General features: G+C 37.3%; 2 protein-coding genes across 2 annotated transcripts; both read left to right on the top strand.

Moving 5' to 3' along the window:
* The first annotated feature begins 297 nt into the window (after positions 1–297).
* Positions 298–9,661, top strand: twf1b (twinfilin actin-binding protein 1b). The gene is made up of 9 exons (XM_081362750.1): positions 298–373; positions 1,106–1,183; positions 1,942–2,120; positions 4,697–4,792; positions 4,886–4,990; positions 6,660–6,785; positions 7,032–7,182; positions 7,800–7,921; positions 8,046–9,661. Exons 1-9 carry the CDS (start codon positions 349–351, stop codon positions 8,211–8,213), a joined length of 1,050 nt encoding a protein of 349 aa, XP_081218876.1. The 5' UTR covers positions 298–348; the 3' UTR covers positions 8,214–9,661.
* A 2,058-nt stretch (positions 9,662–11,719) lies between these two features.
* pus7l (pseudouridine synthase 7 like) lies at positions 11,720–15,653 on the top strand. The gene is made up of 9 exons (XM_081363149.1): positions 11,720–11,757; positions 12,017–12,785; positions 12,875–13,034; positions 13,693–13,888; positions 13,976–14,074; positions 14,165–14,246; positions 14,440–14,732; positions 14,839–14,892; positions 14,979–15,653. The coding sequence occupies exons 2-9, from the start codon at positions 12,026–12,028 to the stop codon at positions 15,264–15,266; spliced, it is 1,932 nt and encodes a 643-aa protein (XP_081219275.1). The 5' UTR covers positions 11,720–11,757; positions 12,017–12,025; the 3' UTR covers positions 15,267–15,653.
* Positions 15,654–16,657: the final 1,004 nt, after the last annotated feature.

The following is a 16,657-nucleotide window of genomic DNA, read 5'->3' as shown; positions in this document are numbered from 1 at the left end:
AACTTTCCTTTTCTAGTTATAATTACCACCAATCCAAAAAAGAACAATGTCACCGTATATTATTATTTCATTAGTCTCGTTTATTTTATTTTTTAGGGCAACTTTAGGAAGTTGCTTTTTAAGGCAACTTCTGTTATAATTTTTATATTTATATATATTTATAAAAATTATATTTATAGAGTTTGTTCCTAAAGAAAAATAAAAAGCACAAGCACACGCACGCCGCAGTGGGCGGGGTCACGTAATGACATCACATGACAGGCTTATCAAATTACTGTAGTTCATTCTCCTACTTCCGTGTTCTTTCACTACTACCTTCAACCAACCGGCCGACGCAAGAGAACGAGAATGTCTCATCAAACCGGCATCCAAGGTAAAATCCTTTACGATCTTTTATCGTCGATTCAAATAAGTCGGACGGAGTTTAAACATCGCTGTAATGCACGTTTCTTTATTTGGCGATTGTCTGTAAACAGAATAACCTGTTGTGGACGTTGCTGAGACTGATTTGCCTTATATAGTTTTATTGGGAGCTAGCAGTAAACAAACCAGAGACAGACAGTGAATCTGTGTCAAGTGTACTCTGCCTTTTGCTGTTCTAATATGGGCATGCAAATAAACTGCGATTGGTCTTTCACTATCAGTGTGTGTAGTCGGACTGGAGTTGAGGATTGTGCACTCATAAGGAAGACAGCAGGTTTCAAAGGTCCAGCTGTAATAACCGTGTCACCTTTATCCAAAGCTGTTGCCAGGCATTATGCAATGGACATCTGTTTAAGTTATATTGATTGAGCTTTTACTGCAGTGGCGTTGTGTTACCATGACAACACATTACTATGAATCAATGCAGTTATGCTAAAGGTTTAATTAAAGATCACTTTGCATGATAATATTGTGATTTCTGCAAAGAATTTCAAAGAACGTACTCCAGGAATGGACAACAGTCTCCTAAAACTGCCCCTAACAATGCCTCTTTAGATTTCTCGCTTTAGTTCATCAGCCAAATTTCAATTCCGTTATCCAGAGATGGTCAGCTTTGTTTCGGATCAGAATAAATGGATTCATTGTGTCCTGTTCTTTCTCGCCCTGTGCTTTCTCTTCTCAGCTACCGGGGAAGTGAAAGAAATCTTTGCAAAGGCTCGGAATGGAGAATATCGGCTCATCAAAGTAGTGATTGAAAATGGTGAGATAACAGTTTTACTTAATTTGACACATCAGATCAGATGTGCAAATTTTTTTTTTTTTTATTTACCCTTTTCACTTGCATTTTCAATTGGACATGACAGAAACATTAAAAAAGTTTTAAATTTAGAACCTTACGATATTTTCATTTATTTCCAAAGTTTTCTGAAAAATAAAATTACATCATTATTCTTTTATTATCAGCAAACATTCTTTTACATTCACAAATCAAGACTAAAGGCCCATTCACACCAAGAATAATCACTATAAAGATAACTAGATTAGCGTGCTGCAGTTTTGTCGTCTGCTGCTTTAAATGCTCATGCTCTTTAAAGTCGAGTGGATTCTGATTGGCTGTCAATGTTTTTATCATTCATCAACTGAAGATTTTTATACATTTTTTTATGATGTTTATAACTACCCGTATATCTTCATTGTTGATTATCGGCCTTGGTGTGAACAGGCCTTTACTCAATAAAAATCATCATTTATTTATGAGAACACAAAACAAGAAACTTTGAAAAAAGGTTTTCAAATTCCTTTATCTGCCCAAATCTTCTGTTTGCTTGTGCTTTATGTTCACATTGTTGTTTTTTGTTCTTTACCTCACATTTTCTGAGCTGTTGAATAATGCTCTGTACTTTTTGTTTTGCGTTTGACTGAACTAAATAGAAGATTTAAATCGAAAAAAAGGATGTATGTCCATGTATGACCAAAGAATCATATCACACTTTCCTTTCCTCCGTTGTCTTCCTGTAGAGAAGTTAGTTCTTGGCGGAAGTAAACGGGCTGCCAAGAAATGGGACCAGGAATGGGACAGCTATGTCCTTCCACTCCTGGAGGACGACATGCCCTCGTACCTTCTCTACAGGTTGGATTCCACCAACAACCAGGGTTACGAGTGGATCTTTCTGGCCTGGTCTCCGGATCACTCTCCAGTGAGTTTGTTTGCATGATGTCGTCGTCTTTCATCATGAGATGACACCACTCAGTGCTTTTTAATCCATCCACTCCATATATAGTATCTCTGGTTTAAAGCTCTTTAAAGAAATATCCCAGTTAAGCCTGTCCATATTAAAACAGCCTATTTTATAGTACTATGTGGATATGATCATCAAGGAAATTGTACCATTGTTATAACAAAAGAGTATGCGTAAAGTGAATGTGGATATCTATGGAGAGTGAAAATATCAGTTATGCTCATATAGTGGAGTCTTTGTATTGAAGCAAAATATCTAGATGTCAATATATTGAGGGAAAAAATTAGAATGGCAAATTTGTAGCACTATATCAGGTCACCCCATGGCCCATGCTTTCCATAAAATCAAAATGTATATATATATAAAAAATCAAAATGTGTGTGTATATGTGTGTGTGTGTATATATATATATACAGTGAGGAAAATAAGTATTTGAACACCCTGCTATTTTGCAAGTTCTCCCACTTAGAAATCATGGAGGGGTCTGAAATTGTCATCGTAGGTGCATGTCCACTGTTAGAGACATAATCTAAAAAAAAAATCCAGAAATCACAATGTATGATTTTTTAACTGTTTATTTGTGTGATACAGCTGCAAATAAGTATTTGAACACCTGAGAAAATCAATGTTAATATTTGGTACAGTAGCCTTTGTTTGCAATTACAGAGGTCAAACGTTTCCTGTAGTTTTTCACCAGGTTTGCACACACTGCAGGAGGGATTTTGGCCCACTCCTCCACACAGATCTTCTCTAGATCAGTCAGGTTTCTGGGCTGTCTCTGAGAAACAGAGTTTGAGCTCCCTCCAAAGATTCTCTATTGGGTTTAGGTCTGGAGACTGGCTAGGCCATGCCAGAACCTTGATATGCTTCTTACAGAGCCACTCCTTGGTTATCCTGGCTGTGTGCTTCGGGTCATTAAGACCCAGCCTCGACCCATCTTCAATGCTCTAACTGAGGGAAGGAGGTTGTTCCCCAAAATCTCGCAATACATGGCCCCGGTCATCCTCTCCTTAATACAGTGCAGTCGCCCTGTCCCATGTGCAGAAAAACACCCCCAAAGCATGATGCTACCACCCCCATGCTTCACAGTAGGGATGGTGTTCTTGGGATGGTACTCATCATTCTTCTTCCTCCAAACACGTTTAGTGGAATTATGACCAAAAAGTTCTATTTTGGTCTCATCTGACCACATGACTTTCTCCCATGATCATCCAAATGGTCATTGGCAAACTTAAGACGGGCCTTGACATGTGCTGGTTTAAGCAGGGGAACCTTCCGTGCCATGCATGATTTCAAACCATGACGTCTTAGTGTATTACCAACAGTAACCTTGGAAACGGTGGTCCCAGCTCTTTTCAGGTCATTGACCAGCTCCTCCCGTGTAGTTCTGGGCTGATTTCTCACCTTTCTTAGGATCATTGAGACCCCACGAGGTGAGATCTTGCATGGAGCCCCAGTCCGAGGGAGACTGACAGTCATGTTTAGCTTCTTCCATTTTCTAATGATTGCTCCAACAGTGGACCTTTTTTCACCAAGCTGCTTGGCAGTTTCCCTGTAGCCCTTTCCAGCCTTGTGGAGGTGTACAATTTTGTCTGTAGTGTCTTTGGACAGCTCTTTGGTCTTGGCCATGTTAGTAGTTGGTTCCTTACTGATTGTATGGGGTGGACAGGTGTCTTTATGCAGCTAACGACCTCAAACAGGTGCATCTAATTTAGGATAATAAATGGAGTGGAGGTGGACATTTTAAAGGCAGACTAACAGGTCTTTGAGGGTCAGAATTCTAGCTGATAGACAGGTGTTCAAATACTTATTTGCAGCTGTATCATACAAATAAATAGTTAAACAATCATATATTGTGATTTTTGGATTTTTTTTTTTTAGATTATGTCTCTCACAGTGGACATGCACCTACAATGACAATTTCAGACCCCTCCATGATTTCCAAGTGGGAGAACTTGCAAAATAGCAGGGTGTTCAAATACTTATTTTCCTCACTGTATATATATATATATATATATATATATATATATATATATATATATATATATATATATATACACACACACATACATTTTGGTTTTATGGAAAGCATGGGCCATGGGGTGACCTGATATAGTGCTACAAATTTGCCATTCTAATTTTTTCCCTCAATGTTAAACAGAGAGAGACTGAGACGGTCAGAGTCTCAATCGCACCCAAATAAGTATTTCATGCTGATCGTGAGCCAGATAAAATTGCTCAAACTGCTCTTCTATTACAAAACAACTTTAAGGTTGATCTGGAAACAGAAATAATATGAATATGTATTGAGTTGTATTGAGTATTCTTATTACATATTGTCATTTATTATTATTATGATTTATTTATTTATTTTCTTTATGTATTGTTTTTTTTATATTGTTGTTATATATGTTTCCTTGGTTTTTGATCATCCCTGTTAAAAGTTCTTGGTTACATATGCATGTTGGCCTGTTAAAATACATTTATCTGATCCTAAAAAAAAATCAGAAACCTATTTTTTCGTTTTCTTTCAGGTCCGACAAAAGATGTTGTATGCTGCTACGAGGGCCACGCTGAAAAAAGAGTTTGGTGGTGGCCACATTAAAGAGGAGATTTTTGGTACAGTGAAGGTATGACATATATCAGCTGCCATTTTATTCAAATTCTCTCATGAACGAATCTCAGCCGTTGGTTTCCCCGCTAACGCGTCTCTCTCTGGCCAGGATGATATCTCTCTAAACGGCTACAGGAAGTACCTCACCTCGCAGGCGGCGCCTCTGCCTCTGACTGCAGCAGAGGAGGAACTGAGGCAAATCAAACTCAATGAGGTAATGCTGACATCAGTGTAAACACAGCGTGGGTGTACACCTTAGTCAGGCCCTGCTGAGGTTTTATTAAAATAATGTGAAAACCACATCAGCCCAACTGTCCGCCTCAGGCCTTTTGTATCCAGTAACTTCATGACCTGAGGTAAAACACTGTTTCGTTTTGCACAAAATCGTCTCTGTTAACTGAGGCTGCTCTTTTAGAAGCCATTAGGCCAGAATGGTTCAGTGCACTACACTGCATTGTGAACTAAAGAGTTTTTTTTTTTTTGTCAGATTGGTAGTTTGTTTGCTTAGCAATATGCATGTTGTAGATCTGATATATTTGTATATATCTTGTAATGCAGTTTGTTGTTTTGATCTATTTACAACATCATGTCAAAGCCTAGTGTATTAACATGATTTGTGGAAAAGAGTCTGCTAAAAACATAAATGTAATATCTGACCTCAAACATACGCGGACTAAAAATAGAGAAGCTCAGTCCCTTGCACTCTCTCTCATTTAAACCAGCTTCTGGAACCAATTGCTAAGGATGCTGCTGGCAGTGCATGCAAACACCCATAAACCATAAAAGGATATGCTCTGACTCTTAAACGCCTCATTGGCTGTTGCAAAATGACAGGCAGCTTAATGAACCAATCAAAAGGCTCCCTGAACTCCCTTTGAGCAGCAGCTGTGGGAGGAAGATAATACTACACTAATCTACATGTATAAGAGGAGAGGAAAGCAGCTTTGTGATGTTTTATTTTTATTAATTTGTTGAAAGAGAGATTTTATTGAGTAGATGGGTGGATGAAACGCTGGTCCCAATCCTAGATGAAAGGAGGCAGAGAAGCAAAGCAGGAAGTTCATTCAGTGGGGGAAACACAGAATGTGGCGTGCAGTGTTGACAGGCCCATTTTTATTGTGTATATAATATAAATATATTTATTATTAATATTTATTTTTTGTGAAGTTCAAAAGAATTCTCTTATGCACACCACACCAAGGCTGCATTTATTTGATCAGAGAGTAAAAACGACAATATTACCATTTAAAATAAATGTTTTCTATTTGAATATATTTTCAAATGTCATTTTTATTCTTTTGATGGCAAAGCTGAATTTTAAGCAACCATTACTCTTGTCTTCAGTGACACATGATCCTTCAGAAATCATTCCAATAATTGCAAGTTTATTTATTTGTCATATATACAAATGTCAATACATTTTTTGTCAATCAATTTTGACCACCACTGTATACACACACACACACACACACACACACACATATATATATATATATATATATATAGATAGATAGATAGATAGATAGATAGATAGATAGATAGATAGATACCATTCAATACAATTTTGAGAAAGAAAAAAAAGTTAGTAGTTATTTACAGTAAAGTATATAAATATGCCAAACAAATTGTATGTTTACTTAGTATATTAAATAATAAAGTGTGTAGTATGTGCAGTGTTTTAAAGTGCAAAAAGCTCTTTGTAAAGGAAAGGTTTGTGTGTAAAGGTATGCACTGCAAGAACCTGTAGTAGACAGTAGAAGAATAAACTACACCATGAATTGTAGAGCTCTGGTTCCTAACTAATCATTTAACAATCATTGTGACTGCTTTGGCTATTACAGGCCAGTGCATACACATTGTTAAGGTTATATGTGTGCTTTCAGTTACAGACCGACGTCCATGTTGACACAAAGCAGCAGACTCTTCAGGGAGTGGCGTTCCCTATGCAGAGAGACGCTATTCAGGCTCTGGAGCAGTTCAGGGAGAAAAGGATTAACTACGTTCAACTGGTACTTCAGGCCTTTTTTCCCTCCAGCACTCCCAGCAGCTCTGTAAAATAGCATCTTATCTCTCTTTTTAACCCTTTGTTCTATATATTGCACTTAAAGAAATAACACCTGCGCATAATGGCCTGAACTTGTTGACAGACTGGTTGGGCTGACTCTTAGCCACACAGCCCCCAACATGTGACAGAATTGAAATACATGTTGAAACTATTCAATGATATTTATTGATCATGTCCATCCCATTAACAGGAAATAGATTTTCCTAAAGAATCCATCAAGTTGTCCAGCACGGCTCCTACGGATCTGAAAGATCTGCCTAAGAGGATCCCAAATGATGCGGCTAGATATCATTTTTTCCTCTACAAACACTCTCATGAAGGAGACTACCTCGAATCCACAGGTAATCAATTGTTTATAGATGAAAAAATTATGCATAAATACTTTATATAGAATGTTATATATATATATATATATATATATATATATATATATATATATATATATATATATATATATATATATATATATATATATATATATATATATATATATATATATATATATATATAAAATTTTTCTTTGTCTCTTCTGCTTAGTGAGGCTTCATTTATTTGATCAAAAATACAGTAAAAACTGTAATGTTATAATTTAAGATGTTTTCTATTTTAGTATATTTTGAAATGTAATTTATTCCTGAGAAGGTAAAGCTCTTCTGAATTTTGTCATAAAGGATTGTCTCAAGGTTTAGCTTTGTTTCCTACAAATATCAGTTTCTTAATAAAATTCCTTATATAATTGTTTAATTTTTCTGTTAAAATCCTTGATTCAAAATACATTTCTGTGAAAATTAAGACTGCATAAGATACTGAGATTTGTTTTTAGAGAATGTATCATTGATATGGATGCATTTTGTCTTCCTGCACTTTTCCCCCCTTATTGTCAAGTGTGAACAAGTTAAAAACAAGTTTAAAAAAAAAGTGTTTTAATGCTTTTTTTTTGGTGTGTTTGTGTTTCCAGTGTTCATTTACTCTATGCCTGGTTATAAATGCAGCATCAAAGAGAGAATGCTGTATTCAAGCTGCAAAAACCCTCTCGTAGACACAGTGGAGAAAAACTTGGGCATTGAAATTGCAAAAAAGGTATTATATGCTCGTCTAACCATTTTTACTGCAGTATTAAGTACATTACAGCATAAATTCCGAATCAGACTATTTACAATAATGTTAACGTTATAGTTTCTCATTTAATTCTTCATCCTTTCAGCTGGAAATTGAAAACGGCGATGAACTAACCAGTGATTTCCTGTACGAAGAGGTCCATCCCAAGCAACATGCGCACAAGCAAGCTTTTGCCAAACCCAAGGGGCCAACCGGGAAGAGGGGGGTCCGTCGAATCACGCGGCCGCCGGGGGACGGTGGCGATGACGATTAAACCTCTTCCTATTCCGAGATTGACAGTGGTACATTCCACTTAGTCTAATGAATCCCCATCCTGTAACAAATTTCCATTTTCCATTGACTCATCTAGACCACAGCCCTATAGACTGATCTATGCACAAAGTAAAACACTAAGCCTGTGAAATTACATTTTGTAGCTTGCAATATGATACGCTATGTCGAAGAACACAGATTGAGGTACACGAGAATGTATTTTACGAAGCTTCACTTGCATTCAAGGATGCCGTCTGTGATGTTCCTGGTAATAGTTTTAACACTATTATGCTGTTTACTAGCATATTAGCCAATATTATGATGTAGAGTGCAATACTGTTGAAATAGATACTCCATTTAGTGCTTGTTTTCCAGAAATAGATATTGATTTTTGAGGAAAACCCTTTTTGAAGAAAATTTTTAAGAAAAAAACGTTAAGAGATGGTTTCCCATACACAGATATCTAATCTAGTCCAGGTATATATTGCACGCCAATGGTAGCTTTCCAGTAAAAATACATTTTTAGCTGAGGAGTAGCGTTTATATTTATCCAGGAAATTGGCTTTGGAGATTAGGCAAGATTTATGTTTGGAAAACAAGCCCAGAAAATTAAACAGTCCACAGCCGTGAATCTTGCTCCATGTGGTTGTCTGATCAGGAAGGTCAGAAGTTCAGATCTGTTGAATGAGGCCATAAGCATTATTTATTAGCTTTCTGATTGATTAGGTTGAAAAATTTCTTAAAGAGCGACCAAATAAATCACTTGACAAGCTCATCAGTATTCTGACAGTCACTGAACCTTGTAGCGAGAAGGTAGGGATGATTTCAATGAAGGATTTGCCAAGAATAATGTGCTGAAAATGTTCCAATACCTTTTTAAATATGTATTAATTCTTAAAAATTGGTCTTGTGCTTTTTTTTTTTTAACGTAGGATTGTTTAATTATAGAGATATGATTATGGTAGAATCAGTCATAGCACAAATCTGAAAAAGCTATTAGCTATTTTTCTTCTAGTGAAGACTACACCTGCAGAGATACTATTTTTCTAAGCCTGTACAGCTGTTTGTCCAGATGGTGTCATTGTCTAACATCTTGAACTGAGTGTCCATGGTTTCGGGTTTATGGCCATCCTGTCTGTCTGAACGAATGTTTACGTGTCAACTAATGGTCAACTTCCATTTCATGCCATTTGCAACCACACCAATGTATACAGTGCATGTTCAGTTCACTTGAGATGCTGTTGGAACCACTCATAAGGGAAGGGACTGTAAGTTCCATCTGGGACGGTCCATCTGCTGATTAACAACAGGCAAACCACTATTAACATTTCTCCTGTGTAAGGGTATTATGAAGTCTGGAACCGAATCATTGTAGAGTCTTAAATGTCTTTTTCTATGCATTGTGTAAGAAAGAAGAGAGAGAAAAATAAAAAAGATTTGAAGATATACATTTGGAGTCATCTATCTATCTATATATCATGATATCAAATGAATAGTGCATGCTTATTTTGTTTCAATTTAATTTTAGTTTAATACATGCTATTTAATGTCTGGTTATTATTATGATTTAATGTGACAGCATCCTTCACAAATTTTGTAATCAGTACATTACATAGCAAAAGGATATATATATATATATTCGTCATTTAATCTATCTATCTATTTACCTACCTACCTATTGTTTCAATTTAATTTTAGTTTAATACATGCTATTTAATGTCTGGTTATTATCATGATTTAATGTGACAACATCCTTCAAAATTTTGTAATCAATACATTAGATAGCAAAAGGATAGAAAGTGTTTAATTAAAGTGTAAGTTGCAGGTTAAATTTTTCACGAAGATAATGCAATGTGTTTATTAAACATAAAGATAAGAACTGCCCACCATTGTTTTTTATACCAAAATGCTGATATAATATGAAAAGTTGGCACTTTTAACAGTGGTTTTAACCGCTCCCGCTCCCTTCCACTAGATGGAGCGTGACGTCACAAGAGGAACTCACTAGTAGAGTTACCGGCATAGTCATAGCTATAGATGCCTTACATAACTACAGACAAGTTGGTTGTATGTTTTATTTGATAAAAAAATTATGGATAAAATAACTCAACTGTTAACATACTCGTGTGTGCTGACTTCAAGGGGACCGTGATCCTGCCTGAAATGAGAATAAGCTATTCGCAAAACAAACGGGTTCAGGCACGTCAGATCAGCCGGTCGCGGGTCGAGCTGCTCCACTAAACTAAACGCGTTCACCTCACGGCAGCACACACTCTCCACTGCTGATAGCCCACACACACACAGTGATGGGGACATCGATCTCTCTTTTTCTTTTCTGACAATAAACATCGCTAATTAAATCGTGAGAAATTGATAACGCGTGGACTGAGGAAGGGTATTACATGACGTTTGAGGCGTCGATGAGACTAGCGATTGCGCCTGACGTGCATCTCTAACGTGCAGCTCTGATTTGGACTGACTTAACGTTACTGTAAGTAAATAATGTCTTCAGTCGTTGTCCCTCCTTGCTATTCTACATGACGGCAATATTTTGAAAAGACTTGCTTGTTCTGTTATATTATCCGGGTTAAGTTTGCACCAGGCTAGACTTGCTCTAACGTAGCTAACGTTACTCACCGGGACACCTGGCTAACCCTCCACTCATTCTCCTCACACCAAGCATTAATAACTCCTTGAGTGCCATGGCTCCCCTCTCTCACGCCTGACCAGTTAAAAATTGTAGGGCTGTGGTCCATAAAGAATTTGATGGTTTCCCACATCCTCAGTCGTTCTCCAAATAGCCATAATACAGTAGGAATCTAGCAGAGTATGGGTTGCGAGTTCCTCTTGTGACGTCATCACCCAGTAACTGAAAAACACGCTACGTTTGAAGAAACCCTAATAAATGTTATTTTAACGCATTTTAAGACAGAAATAATTAAATATATACATATAGAGCACTTTAATTTACACATTAATTGGCTGTGGTGGTTAACCTGCAACTTACACTTTAATAATAATAATAATAATAAAGAAATATATACATGTAATTTAAAGGGATAGTTCACCCAGAAAATGACAACTCTGTCATCATTTACTCACTTTCCAAACAGGTATGAATTTCTTTCTTCTGTTGAACACAAAAGAAGATTGAAGAAGTTTTAATATGGGTAACCAAACCGTTGATGGGCCCTAGACTTCTGTAGAATGTCTTAAATGTATTTTTCTATGCATTGTATAAGAAAGAAGAGAGAGAAAAATATATTAATATTAATATATTTCATGATATCGCATGAATAGTGCATGTTTATTTTGTTTCAATTTAATTTGAGTTTAATACATGCAATGGAAGACAATTGGGGCCAGAAACTGTTAGGTTACTGACATTCTTCAAATATCTTCTTTTGTGTTCCGCAGAAGAAAGAAATTCATACAGGGAAGGTGAGTGATCTATCCCTTTAAGATGCTTGCAATTTTGCTTCTGTGCCTTTAAGAGCGGTACCACGTGCTGCGGAAGTAATCAACTGTGACAACAATAGCACGCGGTGAGTGAACGCACTATTTTCGCATGTATTTTTTATTATTTTATGACGTAACAGCTTTTAACGCACGAGCCTTTGCAACAGTGATACGACCTTTTCTTATGTAATAAATTGGTAATGCCCATTGGTAATGTTAACACGATTAAATCCCCTTTCCATTTCATTATATCTTTACATCCAATGTTCATACAAGTTAATACATCTGTAACATGATGAATAAACATGATGAATAAAATTAATCGCTAAGTGTGCTTTTGTTTAGACCTCAAGAATGGAGAGGGACACTCTCTCCTGTTTTATATCAGACCATGAAGGTTTCTATGGGACTATAAAAAACTCACCCGAAGACTTTGTGGTTATTGAGATTAACACACATGGACAACGTGTTAACAGTCCTAATGTTCAGGAAGAACACACAAAACAACCTCAACAAAGTCAAGCTAATAAAAGGGGTGATACATTAAAACCATCTAAACCAGATATCACTGACATTTTAAATCAGGATTGCTTTGACCTGAATCTAATCCTGGGTCCAGCTATGAACGAAGAGTTGGAACATTTCACAAACAAACTGAGAGCAAATCCAAATGAAATTTGTGACCAAGAAAAGATGGAACTGTCTTTGGGTACTTATCCTGATAAGCACCTGAGAGCTGTTGTTCACAGAGCAGTACGATACAACTTCCCCTTCCTTCAGACTTTAACCAACCAATCAGAGATTCGGGTCAGAGAGGACCCAGACTTCAAGGAGCTCGCCAGTTTAGCCTCTGAAGGAGAAGCTGAGGAGTTCTTCAGGTTCATCGATGCCAAAGTACCCGGCTCTGTATTCACCTTCCTGCCCGATGATAGCAAGGAGCACCGAACTTCAGTTCATCATTTTGTTAGCAGACGGTTTGGAAAGCTTGTGGAAACCAAGAGCTTCATCGACCAGCAGAAGACTTCCATTACAGTGAGACTAAGGGAGAGAAGTAAACAACCCAAGAAGAGAACAACAGCAGACTGTCAAGAGGAGGAGGTGACATTATACACAGGTGAGTGGAGAAGACACATTACTTGTCGTCATTTATAACTGATCCTCTATGGAAATCAGCCTTAAATGCAAGTCTTCATTTCCCCTCAGCTTTCATGCTGCGGAAGGAGAACTTGGAGACTTTGGAGGCCATCAGCTACATGGCTGCAGTACTTGGAGTGCTTCCGTCCGATTTTACCTACGCAGGAATCAAAGACAAGCGAGCCATCACCTACCAGGCCATGGTGGTGAAAAAGATCTCTCCAGAGCGGTAAACAGCCCATTGGTCAATTAGCCCAGTCTTTTCCCATTGGTTTTTTAATTTTCTTGAACATGATTAAAAAATGAGTTAGTGGAAATGTCTTCTGAACCCCAGAGGTTTTCAAACTGAGGTCTGGGGATACCCAGGCTAGGGGTTTAATATTCACATGTAACAGTGATTTTAATTTGTTACCATTACACTATTTTGCTTTCTAAAATGGGTCATTTTATATCCTTACCTTAACAACAAGAAAAAAATCTTATATTAAATATTGTAAAATAAACTGCATTTTATAAGAAGAAAAAGATTTGAAGATACCTTTAACTTCGTTCATTTTTTGAGGTTCTGTAATTATCACAATGACCTACAAGATTTTTTAAATAGCAAATATGTTGTTCTATTAAATATATATATATATATATATATATATATCCCTGTATATTTTGTTTTACTACACTAACAGTATAACAGCCATTTACGTTTCAATTAATACAACTAAAATAATTTACATTTTTATAATTTCAAACAATTTTTCTCACATAGTTTATAAAAATTTAGACATAAAGATAGACATAAAAATTTGAGGGTCCTTGTCATCAAAAAGTTTGAAAAGCCCTGTTTTCCTTCACTCCATTTAGATAAATATATATAAAAAATCTATTGGCAGGTTACTGGACAAAGTCTCCGAGTTTGAGCGGAGAGGAATGCAGATCTCTCATGTCCGTCCTGTGTCTGAACCCCTTAAGCTTGGCAGACTCCAGGGAAATCACTTTGATCTTGTCATAAGAGACCTGAAGCCTCATGGGAAACATGGACTTGCAGAGCTGCATCAGCTTGTGAAAGAGGCAGTGGAAAATGTGAAGGTAATTATGTGCATGTTCACCAGCATTTAATGAATCATTGAAATGGACAAACACAACGGTTAAAAAATGATTTTGTTTGTTTTACAGAACAGAGGCTTTGTGAATAATTACGGTCCCCAGAGGTTTGGAAGTGGATCGTGTGTCCAAGCAGACCAAATAGGACTTGCGCTCTTGAAGGAGAAAATAGTACCACTTCATGCCATTTATTTCCATTTAATGTCTATATTTGCACCGTTTTTTGTTTGAAAGCACTAAAACAGTTTGTGTTTTGAGCAGGAGGCTTCTGTTAAGCTGTTCTTCACCCCAGAGGATGGTGATGACCTCCAGAACAAGGCGAAACGCCATTTTCTTCTCACAGGTCTGTGCTGGGATTTCTCTGACAGCTGAAGTTTGTGATAGTTCACACAAAAATTTAAATTCGGTCATTATTTGCTGATCCATCGTTTCGTTCCAAACCCGTTTAACGTACTAGTCTTTCTATAGATAAATAGTAAACGTTGCTTTATAGATTTCAGTTCCAACTAGCCGTTTCCTTGCATCTCTTTCTTCAGGGAATGCCAAGGAGAGCTTGGCACTCATGCCAGCTTACAAAGCAAGAGAGCGGCTTATGCTCCGTGCGCTCCACCGGTACGGCAGCGGGCAGGAGGGTTGCATACGCGGCTGGCTCAGTTTACCCCACAGCATGAGGGTCTTCTACCTCCACTCTTACTGTAGCAGGGTGTGGAACGAAGCAGCCAAATACCGGCTCCAAAAACTGGGCTTAAAGACTGTCCATGGAGATCTGGTTTGGGCTAGATGTGAAACGGGACTCAAAAGCACCACAGAGGAACTGAACGCTCCACAGGTTAGGAAATATGGATATATAATAAATATACTAGTTCTTTAATCACAAATGTATTTTTTTTTTGTGGTCATATCATTTGTAGTATTGTTTGATTTCTGTGCTGTAGGTCCATGTTGTGACCTCCGAGGAGGAGAAGGATGACGTTTTCTCATTAGACCAGGTACTATGTACAAATGTCTCTTTTTCTCTTGCTGTCTGCTAACCCTTACCCGTCAGTTTCTTATGTTTCTGCTGGTTTTCTTCAAGGTGATTCTTCCGATGCCAGGAAATAGTGTCAAGTACCCAGAAAACCTGCTGGGCCAATGGTATCAGGACAGATTGGCTCAGGATGGCTTGGGGTCATGCCGTTTTAGAGTGACTCCTCTTAAACTCAACGTCCCGGGGTGTTATCGCCCCCTGCTCGCAAAGCCCCAGAACATCACATACAGCTTGCGGACTGCGGAGGAGCCAAGTCTGTCACTAACCTTTGACCTGGATGCGTCCTGCTACGCTACTGTGTGTCTCGGAGAGATTATGAAGTGTAATCTTTCATAGTTTGTTCAATAACGGTTATTAAAAGATGTTCACAGTCTAAATAATATGGATCTTTGGTAACGTCAAATATGAGGGGCTGTTGAGAAAGCATTTGTGCTCTCAGAGGGATTAACCACTTACAAGAAAAGAAGAGGAACATCTGGATAACAAACCGTTCCATAACTATGGTGTCTGGAAGAAAAACATTTGCCTTTCATTAAAACCAACAGATAAACATCGATTCAAAGTATTCCTGTGGTCTGTATCATGTGCCTTAGGGATTTTAAAGTATGTACTGCGTCAATGCCATCGATGAGGAGGCTCAGAGTCATCTCTATCTGGAACTCTGGATGGATCTTGAAGTTTACATGCAAAGATTTAATAAAAATCTTATTGACAGTTCTCATTATTTTTTGGTCATGCTTTCAGTACTTGAATATTTCGGCATTTAAACATATGAGTGACATCTGACATACTTATGTTGACATACTTATATTTTCTCGCATCAAAAACGACACACATAGTTTAACATTTTCATACTAGCAAAAGTCTCTCACATTGACAAACAACTGATCATCAGCTCCCTCTTGTGGTCAATAAGTTGTAAAAGTAAATGAAACTACAAACCCGAGGTGGCGAGTCGAAAGTGAAAGGATTAATATTTAAATTTCATGTTTTACAACAAATCTATGATCTTGCCAGGGTCTCGACCAACAGATCAACATGGCTCTAGTAGTTTCGTTCAATGATCCAGATCAGCTCTCGGTGACAAACTCACAATGTAAACATTAAATGCATCCTTTTTTCCTTCTTAAAATTACTTCTATACAGATAAAACAATGAAGTTCATCATATAAATGGACACAGATAAGAAAGTATGAGGCTCACTGGCTAATCATTTGTCCATCATATGTGGAGTTCTTGGTTCAAATCCCACAATGATAACATTTTCATCATGTACCACAAAGCTCTCAAGAAAAACCCATCCAAAACATCCTTCAACAGATTCAGTGACTCAAGCGATAAAGCATTAGGCTACCTTTTAATAAAGTAGTCCTGAGTTTGAATCCTACTATTGCTGACATTACATTGTTGTTTTATTTAAAGCTGTAACTAAAATGAAAAACAACCAAGCTTAACCAACTCAAACATCACAAAGTATGTAGCTCTTGGTTCAAATTTCACAATTGTTAAAATTGTTCCCTCATATACCACAAAGCTAAAAACACATCCAAAACACATTTTTAGCTTGTCAGGTTCAGTGGCTTAAGAAATAATACACTGCCTTTTAATACTGAAGTCCTGAGTTTGTATCCCATTTGAGTTTGAATGCTGTAGCTAGATTGAAATTCAACCAAATTGAACCAACTCGAACCAACTCAAACACCACAACGTCTGTGGCTCAGTGGCTA

Source organism: Scardinius erythrophthalmus (assembly GCF_964197995.2).
Source record: "Scardinius erythrophthalmus genome assembly, chromosome: 4".
Classification (NCBI taxonomy): domain Eukaryota; kingdom Metazoa; phylum Chordata; class Actinopteri; order Cypriniformes; family Leuciscidae; genus Scardinius; species Scardinius erythrophthalmus.
This window is presented reverse-complemented; position numbering and strand designations above follow the sequence as displayed.